The 12,564-nt window shown below is 36.4% G+C and overlaps 1 protein-coding gene across 13 annotated transcripts in view; it reads right to left on the bottom strand.

The window, feature by feature from the left end:
• The window catches only part of LOC117432189 (transcription factor SOX-6-like), a 182,245-nt gene that overhangs the window by 56,255 nt on the left and 113,426 nt on the right, over positions 1–12,564 (bottom strand). For all 13 annotated transcript variants that reach the window (XM_059001812.1, XM_059001818.1, XM_059001813.1 and 10 more), the window contains 2 exons: positions 9,200–9,372; positions 6,354–6,422 (listed from right to left, as the gene is read on the bottom strand). In XM_059001812.1, coding sequence (XP_058857795.1) covers positions 6,354–6,422; positions 9,200–9,372 — 242 coding nt within the window. The remainder of the gene's footprint in view (positions 1–6,353; positions 6,423–9,199; positions 9,373–12,564) is intronic.

Below are 12,564 nucleotides of genomic sequence, written 5' to 3'. Positions count from 1 at the left end.
ATGATTTCTCTTTTCAAGACGTGCAAGTCCTATAAAAGAGCAAAGGAAAACAGAAAATCATCTGGTGACTTTCATCTATTTAGATGTAGTGTAATATGGGTTAGTCTAACACTGTTAAGTTCTGCCTTGAAAGTATTCCATCATTTCAGCAGTAAAAAAATCAAGCCACACTCGTGATGCTCTGGATTTCCACAAAGGGACTTGCAACACTGGGAGGTAGGAGCGCTCTAAAAAACCTCAAATCCCAAGAAGTGTGACAAAAACACAAAAGCAAATGTAAAAACACATTTAAGGTGAATGGGTTTTGGCTGCCCTTAAAAAAACAAGTAGTTGAACTGGCAAGGAATATGTTTTTTTTTAGTTTTTTTTTTTTTTTACCAGCTTTAAAGAGCCTGTTTATCTTCCCCACAAAAATAAATGCATAAGTAAATATTATAGTTATTCTTTTCATTTTGTTCAGATTTTTACTTGTATGAGACAAGCATTTAACGTGCATGAATGGGCACTTGGTACACACACAATGCACCCACTGACAGACGCCACATGTGAAGTACTAATTTCCACCAAGGAAGTATATCTATTCTAGTTTCATACCCTGTAAATAAACCCTCATATTCTGTGCAAAAAAAAGTTGTTAGGCTACGGCAATTAATTAGACCTTCAACATTGCCTTTCTTGAGGATTGCTTCCTTCCAAGCTGGCGCTTTTAAATAGCTGCAGTCTCGGCAGCCTTTATGGGCTCTGGAAATTGTGCACATATGAGAGAAATTAAGCCCTCATTTAGCAAAGACACATGCCTGTCAAGTCCAGAGGAACAAAGGGCCGTCCCTGGGGCCTACTCAGCTCTCTGAGGCTGCCACTCATTCTGTTAGCAATGCTTACCCTTTAGAGATTGTATATAAAACCCAATAAATCATTTCATCTACTCTGGTTAATATACACACAAGTCAGGGCCTTTCTTCCAAGTTTTTTTGTTATGTGATGGACTGCTTTATGAGAGCTTGCTTGTGCGTGCTGTGGAGGTGGTTAGTCTTTTGTAATTAAATGGTATCTTTAATCTAGAGTCTGACTAGTTATTATTTAACCCTTGGAAGTCCCCCGCTGTTCATCCACACCATTTAAAACCACATGTTAGGAAGCCTTTTACTTTGAACTGCAAACCTAAAATGTGGCATCTGCCTGTTAAAATTGGACCAAGCACTGCAAGGTCCTAAACTGTGTTAATAGATGAGCACAAAACATGTTTTTACTTGGCTGAATTGCTTTTGTGTTCTACAGCCTGCATGTGCAAGGATATGTTTAAAAATCTATTTGATGTCTATAATACAGAACTAAAAATGTGCAGGAAATTTAGATTGGACTTAAAACATAGAAAATGATCAGTAATGAGCCATAATAGACAAATTGATTGGTAATCCCTATACTGTCCAGAACCCTGTTCTATTGGAGCCTAAAAAGTTACAGGTAAAACAGTTTGCTGTATTCTGATCCAGTAAATTTAAGAGGGGTTCGAAGGGTGAATTCCAGTAAAGAGACACCCTCAACTGACAGCTGGAATCCTGTCGTCGCGCGACGCTGAGAGCCCAAATGAAAAGAGGCTGGAAGAGTGCAGAGTTCCCACTGCACAGCAGGGAGAAGAAATGCAGGGCTGCATTTGATAAGTAAAACCAGATCCAACACAATGACTGTGTGTTTAAAGCCATGCAATTAACACAAAGCATAAACAGCCAGAGGAATTTGCACATCAGTGGCCCTTGTACTGAGCTGCTTTCTACATCTTATTTGATCATAATCAACCTCACGATGGCCTTAGAACTTAATGAAACAATATCTGCATCTTGTATCCTCCTCCCACTTTGAGTGTTATCGCCTATCGACTTTCTCAATAACCCTGTCGTGATGCTTGTTTGATATGGGGCGGTAGGTTCACTACCGAACCTTTGAAGTTCATGTAAATAAAATAAAGTGAAGCACAATTTCTGTGCATACAATCTAAAATAAAAATCTATTAAGAATATTATTATTTTTTCTGGAACAAAAAGGCTTGTGGTTAGGGGTGGGGGGGGGGAGCTGCTGCTGATTCTAGTTTTGAAAACCTGGAGATACAATCTTAGATTGTCACTATACGAGGGTAATTTGCTCCAGCTCTGTCAGTGATTAAAGGCTATCAGTTAGTTTATTCAAGATTAATGTTTGAGATTCAGCTGCCTCTTCTCTGTTCAAGCAATAAAAGCTTCAGCTCTCCCTAATCCTGGCAGGTAACTGTTCTGAATAAAGGAATAGCTCGTACTGCACACTGCATAGGTCTAGCTACTTTATCTCTATATTAAACATTAGAGGTTACCAAGCCTATTTTTGTGCTAACTAAATCACAATGGTATGTTTGGTATGCCTTCTAATATGTGAGACTCACGCCATTTCTATAAATTGTAATAGAAAGTTTACACTTGCCCTGTATTTCTGCAAATGTTCTTCAGAACGCTATAACTTAAAATGACTAAGAATGTGAAGGCCTCTCAGGTCAAAGCTAAGATTACCTATTGAAATCTGCTATTGGAATGGCAGGGTTGGATATATCTCCTGGGATTTCTTTTTAGGCTGTTCTCTCTTTTATGTACGTCTGCTCTCCATCACTGTTCTGATCTGATCCTGTCGATACAAACTTTGACCCCTGATGTCATCACATTCTCAGAACTGTCTGAATTAATGAAGACAATATAAACCCACGAAGCCCATGAACTTTGAAAATTTCCTTTACCTAGGTATAACATATTTAAGAACACAGTCCAATGTTATTACATGGAACAATATCCAGCTGCCATGGGTAGCCAAAGTGAAGTCCTGAGCTAAACCCCATAAAACATACCAAGGAGTCCCTTGGCTATTTAGGATATAGAAGATTATCTATGCATTATTAATAAAAAAATATATACTGCAGATATATATATATATATATATATATATATATATATATATATATATATATATATATATATGATTTTGATTTTTATGATTATTTTATTTCCTTTTTTATGTATATCTTTTTATTTATTGCTGTACTATTGTGAAGTGCTCTGAGATGATTGCTTTTAAGGGCGCTATACAAAATAAAGTTTACATATGTATATATATATATATATATATATATATATATATATATATATATATATATATATATATACACACACACTTTTTTACCCACTCTGTACAGGGCTGCCAAATTATAAGTCTGTTGAAATATCACTCTCCGAAACATGTGTGCTAACATTTGGCCAACACCACCACAAGATCATTTTATTAACTCGTAGCTCATTTCATAGACTGCTGCTCATGTTGCTAACATATGCCATTCTGCTATTTACTACTCTATAATTAGAAAAGCCAAATGAAAGAGTGAACTTCTATTCAAATACTAAAATAAGCAGGATTTGTTTTGAATGAGAAATAAAAGGACACATCCCAATTGTCAAGGAGACAAACCTTCGTAAACAAAAATATCTAGACTCATAAGGTTGTAGATCCTAATCCCGAAAAAAAAACAAAAAAAAAAAAAAAACATAAAAACTCTTATTTTGTTGTTCTAAATGAGAAATACTTTCTTGATGGCCTAAAACAGATTGGTATTAAGCTCTGCGATCGATTTATATAAAATTAGCTTTTTTTCATTTGGTTTAATTGCCACAAGCCTCTTGTTTTATTCCTAATGCTAGTATATGTTTAATTGAAGAGCAAAACAGAAAGCCTTTACTGCACAGAATGAGTAACATACAGTATGAAATTTAACAAGATGAAGTAAAGGGTAAAATATATATTCCTGGGGTTAAATTCCTAATAAGCTCCTAACATAGTAATCAAAGCATCTGGCATCTTAAAACAAGTGACATTGTAATCTCGACGGACAAAGACTCAAGCTTATTTCCCCTTTAAATAAATAAGAAAGGATAAAAAGAAAAAAAACATTCAAAGGGTTTGCTTAAATTGGACGGTTCTCTATTCCAGACTTTTCCAGTTTTCGTGATACCCCCTGTGTTCTTTCAAAGAAACACTGAATGCACGTAGCGTGCCAATAGGGGTGTCGTGTTTCAGTCCTGTCGGTTTATTTGGACCTTGCATGTTCAGTTTACTGCTTGCAAGGGGGGGATCAGTTACATCATCAATAACAAAAAGGAACGGTCCCCTGAGCCAAAACAGTAGCACTTTAATTGCTTTGAGGCCTGCTTTCAATGCTAAACATAGTACATACAAACAGCAGGGTAACAGAACACTGTTTTATCACTGAAACCAGGATCCATAACATAGCTTTACAGTTTTAATGAACTTAAAGCTGGTGTGTATTAAGGGAGGGGGGGCATTATTTAAGAGAAGGCTTTAATTAAAGTAAAGGACCCCAGGTTTTCAGCCACAGGCTTCTTCAGCAAAATTTGTGGAGTCTGCATGTATTCTATGAAAAGTCAGATCTTGTTTAAAGAACAGGGCTAAGAACAATACTAATAGACATTAGGAATGTCTTAAAATAGTTTTAAACAATTAAAGAAATAAAACCGTGTACCCCAAGCTTTTTAGGGGTCAAATATCACATGCATGCGCCAAGACAAACTAACCAGTGGTGAATGAAGATGATACTGACAGAAAAACAGGTGTGTTTCTATGGGTCTTGAAAATAGGGCAGCGGGGAATACAATTCTACTAAGTTGTGGGTATAGCTGCTGTCTTGCCGGTGGTTGGGCAAGCTTTGGAAACATCACAGAATTGCTCCTGCCAAGCCTATAGCTGGCTGATCAGGAGAAGCCATTGTTAGGCAACGGAAGCTCCCAGCTGCTTCAGCTTTGCATGTCCCAGCTGGGTTTGCTGTGGAGTGCAGTAATGGTCTCTATGAAAGGAGGGTGCACTATAAAAGACTATCTGAAACAAGGATAGGAACTAGGTAAAATCTGAAAGGGATATCTTACAAATGAGAGATGAAAAGAAAACGACTCAGAGCTGTTGATGGACTCTTGTTCTTTGCTCATTCAAAGTAAGCTATTTGTTTATTTTTAGGTTTTTTTGCCAGGGTATTGACAACCTAGCAGTTGGAATATGGAAAACATACACTGCATATATAATACGTCCCTTAACGGTGTTATAGTTTAGCTTCGATTTGTATGTTTTGCAATTGGGCTATTGCTTTTCAGTACAATTTCCCCCATTGTGTATACACCATAATCCTTCATGTACCACTGCCACTGAAACACTAACCCTATACCTGTTTACAAGTAATAGATTTTTGTAACTAAGAGCAAAGAGGGCTTGTTCTTGTCAGTAAATAATACAACAGTTGTGCAAACTATGAAACGCCTTTCAGAATGTATCAAGAAACCAATTTAATTGGCAACAAGTACAGATCACAGAATCTGCTCAATTACAGGTGTGAAAATGCATCAACTGCAGAGCATTTTATTTTAAACACACGGTTTGATCCAGCATTTCTGTAAGCATTTATGGGAATGTGTCTACTGTACGTCAGAGGAGAAGGTTCCAGGTTTCCACCCAGCGAAAAAGCAAGGGTGTGACATCTCCGGAGAGGCTCTTGAGATTTCAAAATATTTAGACGCATAAAAGGGAAAAGGCTAAATACCTGTCTTGCAGGGCTGGGTGAGGAGGTGCAGTCAGTAGTGTGCTATTTTAATGCACTTGTCTTTGATCCTGGTATTGGTTTCAGCTCTAACGCTGACCATTGTGGCATTACAGACTTCAAATTTTGGAAATCACATAGGCAGTAACTTCCCTTGTAAAGGAGAATCTCAGAGAATCAAAACCACCATCTGTGCTGACCATTTGATTTCTATACCAATTTGGACTGATCATGGGCAGTCCCAAATCAGCCCTTACCATTCTCCACAACACTGGAGACACCAGAAAACCTTCTAATAGCATCAACTATGAGCTGCAGATTGTGACTACTGTAATCCAATTAGTCCAGGCTACTGAACTTTTCCATTAAATGCACACAGGTAACAATTTTGGTCCCTACTGAAGCAGATAACTTAGTTTTCACGTTCTAGTGACAAACAGGTTAAAACATCTGTCCTGCTGCCAAATACAATTTGTATAACTTAAGAACTAAGAACTAGGGTTCTGGCATATAAGTCTATACTGGGTACTGTAAAGTTAACCTAGAAATATAGTAACAGAGATTTGGAGAAGGAACATTTGGATCATAATTGAAAATAACTTAAACAAGATCCAGTGCCACACACCCTGACACTCAATGTATAAATGTATGAAATATTAAAAATCACAAATAGCTGTTTTTACTGGTTTATTTAATTGATTCTGATAGATGGCTGCTTTGATGAGAAGACGCACAGACTGACCTGAATCTGCTGCTGTAAAAGGTTGATTTTATGCTGCTGCTGCAGTAGTTGCTGTTGTTGTCTTGCAATCTGTCAAGAATTCAGAAAACACTGTTTTAAAAACAACCGAATTGAAACAGTCAGGATATTTTTAATGAGCCTGGTTTGTCTGTCAGTATTAAAAGAAGAAATAAAAACCCCACATAAAATTAAAATCCTATAAATACACACTGAAAATAAGCCTTTTTAATCCTTTTTAGCATACAGCATATTTATATATATTGTGTCTGACTATGAAACACAGTTGTAGCTTATTATAACATTCGTAATCAGACACCGTTTCTATGACTGGGTTCACACTTTTTCAGAAGTGCCTGCAATGCATCAGCAAATCTGGCCAGAGGCCGATCTGCTATTTTAGAAAGCCTGGGGCTAGGGTTAAAACTGTACAGGCAAAATACTTTTCTGCATCAAACTCTATATAAAGTAGTAGTGAACAACACCTTACAAGCACCGTACAAAACCCAGTCACCCAGTCACATTAAAGGCTATTAACCCCCAGTTAGAAATATTCTCTACAAGAAATAGAAGAAAAAAAGCATAGCTTTTCTATGCTATATTATTAAATTGCTCAAAGGAGCCAATTCTGCCACCCTTGTGTGTATTATTAGGAAAATTAAATCATTTACATAGGTTGCAAAGTGTTTAAGTAATTAGTTAGTCCCAGATATTCTGTGCAGAGAGCGAAACAATAATATGATACAGTAATTGGAAATCATCCCTATTTATTTCATTTTTTGCCAGAGCTGTCTGTGAAAGAAAGAACGAAAGGAAAGAAAGAAAGAAAGAAAGAAAGAAAGAAAGAAAGAAAGAAAGAAAGAAAGAAAGATGAATGTGCACAGAAACACAGCTGCAACTATTTCTCCAATTCTAAGAAATAAATAACATTAGAAAATAAGGGTAAATATAAATTAAAAGAACATTAAATACTGTATATCTAAAATGCAGATTATATAAGTGAGTTAGAAACTACATTTTCACTAACAGGCCTTTAAGAAAAACATCATATTAAACAAAACAACTGCTATCTGTACTACCTTATAAGGTCAATTCATAAACACACCAAATAACATCTGCAATTTTGTTTTGTTTTTTGGAAAAAGCTAAATATATATTTTTTGTTCCATAGTCCTAATGCAAAAACAGAATTCAACGATAATCAGTTTTCAAATTGCACATAGTAAAAGTGCTCAGGAAGCTAGCAGTCGGAGTCCTCGCACACAGCACTCTGCTGTCATCCGGCTCTAATGCACAGATGAATGGCACAGAAGCACCGGGTGGCTCAAGTTCTAGGGTTTTTATTTCACCAGTCCTTCTAACTACAACCTCGCTTCACTGAGCATGACAACCTAGTTTTAAGTGTCATTTAATTTTCATTTTCAAATATAATTACAAAGTGTTCACTGTAAGATATCACTCGTCTGCAAATGTGTCAAGATTAATTTGTGCTAGCTTATTCACAAGTGTCAACAGTTAATTACTATGTCGTGTCTGGATGGCTAAATGACATTCTAACTTCAGATTTTTTTTACAATGTTCTTCCATCTTCTTTTCCATTAAGAGCTAAGTCTATACTCTTACATGTGGGCAAATATTAAGGCACATTAAATATCAGCAATCAGCATTCATTAAAATCATCTAAGCATACAATATGCTACTTCCCCTATAAAACACAGCTTAACTGAATAGATAATTCCACTAATAATGTCATATTCTTTAAAAGTGCACATTAATTTGAGCTATGTAAAGCAAGTTTGATTTCCTCTTGCTCGGACTGCTCAGGCTGAATAGCTGTGCTTTTAAATTATTAAACTGTAATTTGCATAAGAGTTAGAAAAACATTTGGGTTGAGGATCTTTTTCTTTTTTTCTTTGGCACTTAAACGGAAATCTTATCTGAAGTTAATCTGACAATCTGTACTCATTTAATTCATTCTTACTGTGTGTCGGAATCCTAATTTGCTAGAAGAATAGTTTTTTTTTTTTTTTGTTTTTTTTTTTAGTCAAATGCTCCAACTAATGCACTCGTAAAATAAAATTCCTTTTAGAATTTCAACACCAAAGAATGCAATTATTTGAAATGTTGTTTTTTTCCCTCTTTTGTGGCATCAATTAAAACTAATTACCCAAAAATTTGGATTTCATCTAAACCACACTGATACACCACTCATTTTGTAATTCTTTGTATGAAGGGTTTTTGTGCCTGGTACAAATACACTCCCCCATCTCTTCATACCACTGACCTCTGGTGTTATATATGTTTTTTTAACAAGAAGTGGATTGCAATAATATATGACTACATTTAATAACTGCTTGTAGATATTTCAGACGACCTTATAATAAAGGTCAATTACATGACTTATTTTTAATATCTGTCAAAGCCATGTAATCAGAATTAGACACATAATTGAATTAACGCCTTTATTTGTAAGAAAATGCTAATAAAGCACCAAGCCTCTTCCATGCACACTTTTCTAAACATCTTTAGAAGCAAAGTCCTGTATGTAATTAAATTAAATTACAGTATAATTGTATGTTACAGAAATGCAAACTATATAAATAAAGTATATTTTAGAAATAAAAGCAAGCATCACACAAAGGATATATTTCAGCTCTCTAAAGTAAAAACAAGTACACATTATAAGTCACTGTTAATTTTCCATTATTGTTAACAATGGTTCAGTATAGCAGAGAAGTTGCAAGTTAAAAACATTTTGATTACGCACATGCACACAAAGCATCAAGTGCACTAAGGCAGCTAACCTGGAACCCTAGTAAACGGTGCAAGCCCTGTGATTGGAAACTCACTTGTTCTTGCTGTTGTCTGGCGAGCTCCATTTGCTGTCGTTGTTTCTCAATCTGCGAGGCTGCCAGCTTCTTCTGCTCATCGTGGGCAGCCAGGAGCTGCTCCCGCAGACTTATCAGCTGGGTGATCATGGTGGAGAGCTGCCGTTCCTTCTCTGCAAGGCTTTCAGGGGTACCTGAGAGGACAGAGGGTACAACGTGCCGTTAGGTTTCCGAACACAGCCACACACAGACCCACAGTAACTTTGAATCACCGACTTCTAAAGGTGTAGTAAATTGTGGTCATGATATTCAGGTAATTTAACTTCTGCATGGTCATATTAAACAGATGATATTATCCTAAATGGAAGGCTTTACTGGGACATTCATTCATTTCTAGTACCCTGGGTAATATTGGATAACCAAGGGGTACAAGTAACAAGGAGATGATGTTAAGCCTATGGAGACTGGTCCCTTGTTAGATGAACGATCAAAGCATTACAGACTTCAGATTTTGGAAATCACATAGGCAGTAACTTCCCTTGTAAGGAGACTCTCAGAGAATCAAAAAACTGTCCATCTGTCCTGACCATTTGATTTCTATACCAACTCTAATACTTTTGATTTATTTTTTGCCCCCTTTAAGTGTGGAGTTATGAGATAATACATGCCTAAGTATATTTACATTGAATTAAAATGTGGTTATTATTGTACTCAAAATATATATAAGATAAACATGCCATTCCAGTGTCAATAATACTATAATGTTGATTCATATTACTATAGAAGAACAACCCAGCCATGTTCTTTTAATGCTCACAACGCTGGTGGCATTATTTTTTATATGGACATATTTGTGGTTTGGAATCATGCTGAAGTAAGGCAGTGAGGTACTGCACCAGATTCTGTTCTTCACACAAATGATGTTTTTTTTTTTTTTTAAGTGTTGGTTACTGTTGTCTATAAACATAATAGATCCCTGAAAAGTTGGAGGAAATCTGCTTCTAATTTACCGTTCCTAAAAGTATCAGATTCTATTGAAAAACAATAATTATCAATGGAATGGATGTCATCCCAGTTACCACAACACTATATTACTAATGCTTGTAGCATGCAAGATACACGACTGCAGATTATTATTTTTTTTTTTTTTGTCAGGACACACAGCTGTCTGTCTGTATTTCCTCCTTGGAGACCAACCCACTTAAATCTGAAACATCCACAAAAGCTAACTGAAACAGCGCTGAATTTGTCTTTAAGAAATCTAAAGATATTGGTTAGCATTTAGAAAACAAAACGAAGAGAAAAAAAAACCACACACACACACACAGTCCTCTATTGCCTAGAGCAAAAAAGGTATTCTACTATGAAGTGTTATCAATGTAAAAACTTGAAAGGCTGCAGTACAGAAAGAAAAATGCCCTACAGGAGCTCTTCTTACTGATTGGTGACATCTTAAGCGGCTGATATCCCAGTTAAGTACAAGCCACAAATAGTTATATTTCTGCTGGACCTGGACTTCTATAACATACTTTTTGTGACTTCTGTTGATCAATTCTAACTAAAGCCATGAGTTGTTTCTTTTTTTCAGTTTTTATTTTGATTTTGAGATCCATTTAGGCTAAAACCAAAACAACTTTGTCTAGAAATCTTTCCATTTTTAATTTGAGAACTGAACCGTTTAGAAGATTTAGAAGTTTGGAAGCTAGCCCTTACTTTTCCATCTGAAAATGTTCATATACTCCTACAAGTACAGTGCACCTGTAAAGCGTGCGTTTAAACAAACCTTTGGCCAAAAAAGACAATCAATCCCTAATCCAAAATCACAGGTTGAAAGAAGGTTGGTGGCTAAGGTAAAAGTAATGCATGAAGGAGAATTGAAAAATCATAATCCAGTGCAGGCCCTTACTGACAACTACTGTAGTAGTTGGATAGGCAAGGCAACTTTACTGTAGGTACTGATGCTGCAGGTACAGGCTACTCGAACTGTGTTTACTCAGTCTTGAGACTTTCGAAGGACCTGCTGTAAAACCAAGTTAATAATTAAGGAAATCCCTGTAGGATCATCTCTCGCTGCACAATGTTTGAAAGAAAAAAAAAGGTAAATCAAATAAATCTGGACATCAATTCCTGCAAAACAATCCAGATATTCATAAAATAGGACTATTCAAACTTGTAGCAGTACCAGTGGTTCAGACTCGTTGTACATACTTTTGGAAAACTTGGCACAGAACCGTGTCTGTAAAATGACTTGATTAACATTGTGAGGTTGCATTGTCACTTTCTTTAGTGAGACTCACAGTTTTTTCTAACAGTGAATAAGGCTCTGAATTGTTCTCAGTAAATAAGGGATCTGTCATAGTTAGCCGTAGGTGGCAAATTAGTGACAGACCACGAAGGATAATGTGGAAACATCTCCTCCATACGGCAAACATTCCCATCATTACAATGTCATCGTTTTTACACTCGTTCCTTGTGATATTAAGCTAATGTGTCATGTGGTTCTTTTCAATGACAGATTTCAATCCTTGTTCGAGAGATTTACACCTAGATGCATAATAAAAATATATTGCATATACATGACTATATTTATACTCTGAAAAACATCTTGGAAAAAAGAGTTAACAAGGCACCTCACCTTTGAGGCAGAACGCAAAGCCTTGAAATTGAACAAGCTGTCTCTACAGTATTCTAGCTAAGCACAAGGTCCTGTCTTTTCCAATTAAATACAAAAAGTTATTTGGATTACCACCACAGCAATCAGCCATTCAAACATGGCCTTCTGTAAATCAATGGTAAGTGATCCTCCAATTAACTTTACACAGCTAACATAATTGCAAAATTGTAACTCACATTCAGATATACCCGCCTCTCCGTGTGTTTTTACAAATCTCACACAGTCATATTTGCACAAGAGGCTGAACTGTAAGTTTGGCCTCTAGCCAATTGCACAGCCAGTGTTACATTTTTTCCTGGGTGTCTTCTATATCCTCAAGCCACATCTGTCTTGAGTTTCTCTCAGGGCTCCCTGGGGCCCGCTCCAGATCAAGTATTTTAATTTGACTAAACACCTGATTTATTTTATCTCCCCGATGAGGAAGGCAGTTTGTCTTAATAGGGCCTGTCAACCTCCAGACCCATTCAGAGCGATTTACTGGCAGCCGGGGCTGCTGCAATGGAAGAGTGCTGCAATTCTCCATTTATCCTCCTAAAAAAAGGCACCTAAAAGCAGCTATTCACTGGTGCTGCATGTGGTTTCCTAGGACTGAATTGAGTTTTTATTCACCATACTACACTTGTTGTGAATAGCTTATCTGTAAAATTGATTCATTTGCAACCGATTTTATTAACCTTTGGCTCTGCAATGAAGGGACGTATTTATAAACCTC

This window comes from Acipenser ruthenus, chromosome 27 (assembly GCF_902713425.1).
Source record: "Acipenser ruthenus chromosome 27, fAciRut3.2 maternal haplotype, whole genome shotgun sequence".
Taxonomy (NCBI): Eukaryota; Metazoa; Chordata; class Actinopteri; order Acipenseriformes; family Acipenseridae; genus Acipenser; species Acipenser ruthenus.
This window is presented reverse-complemented; position numbering and strand designations above follow the sequence as displayed.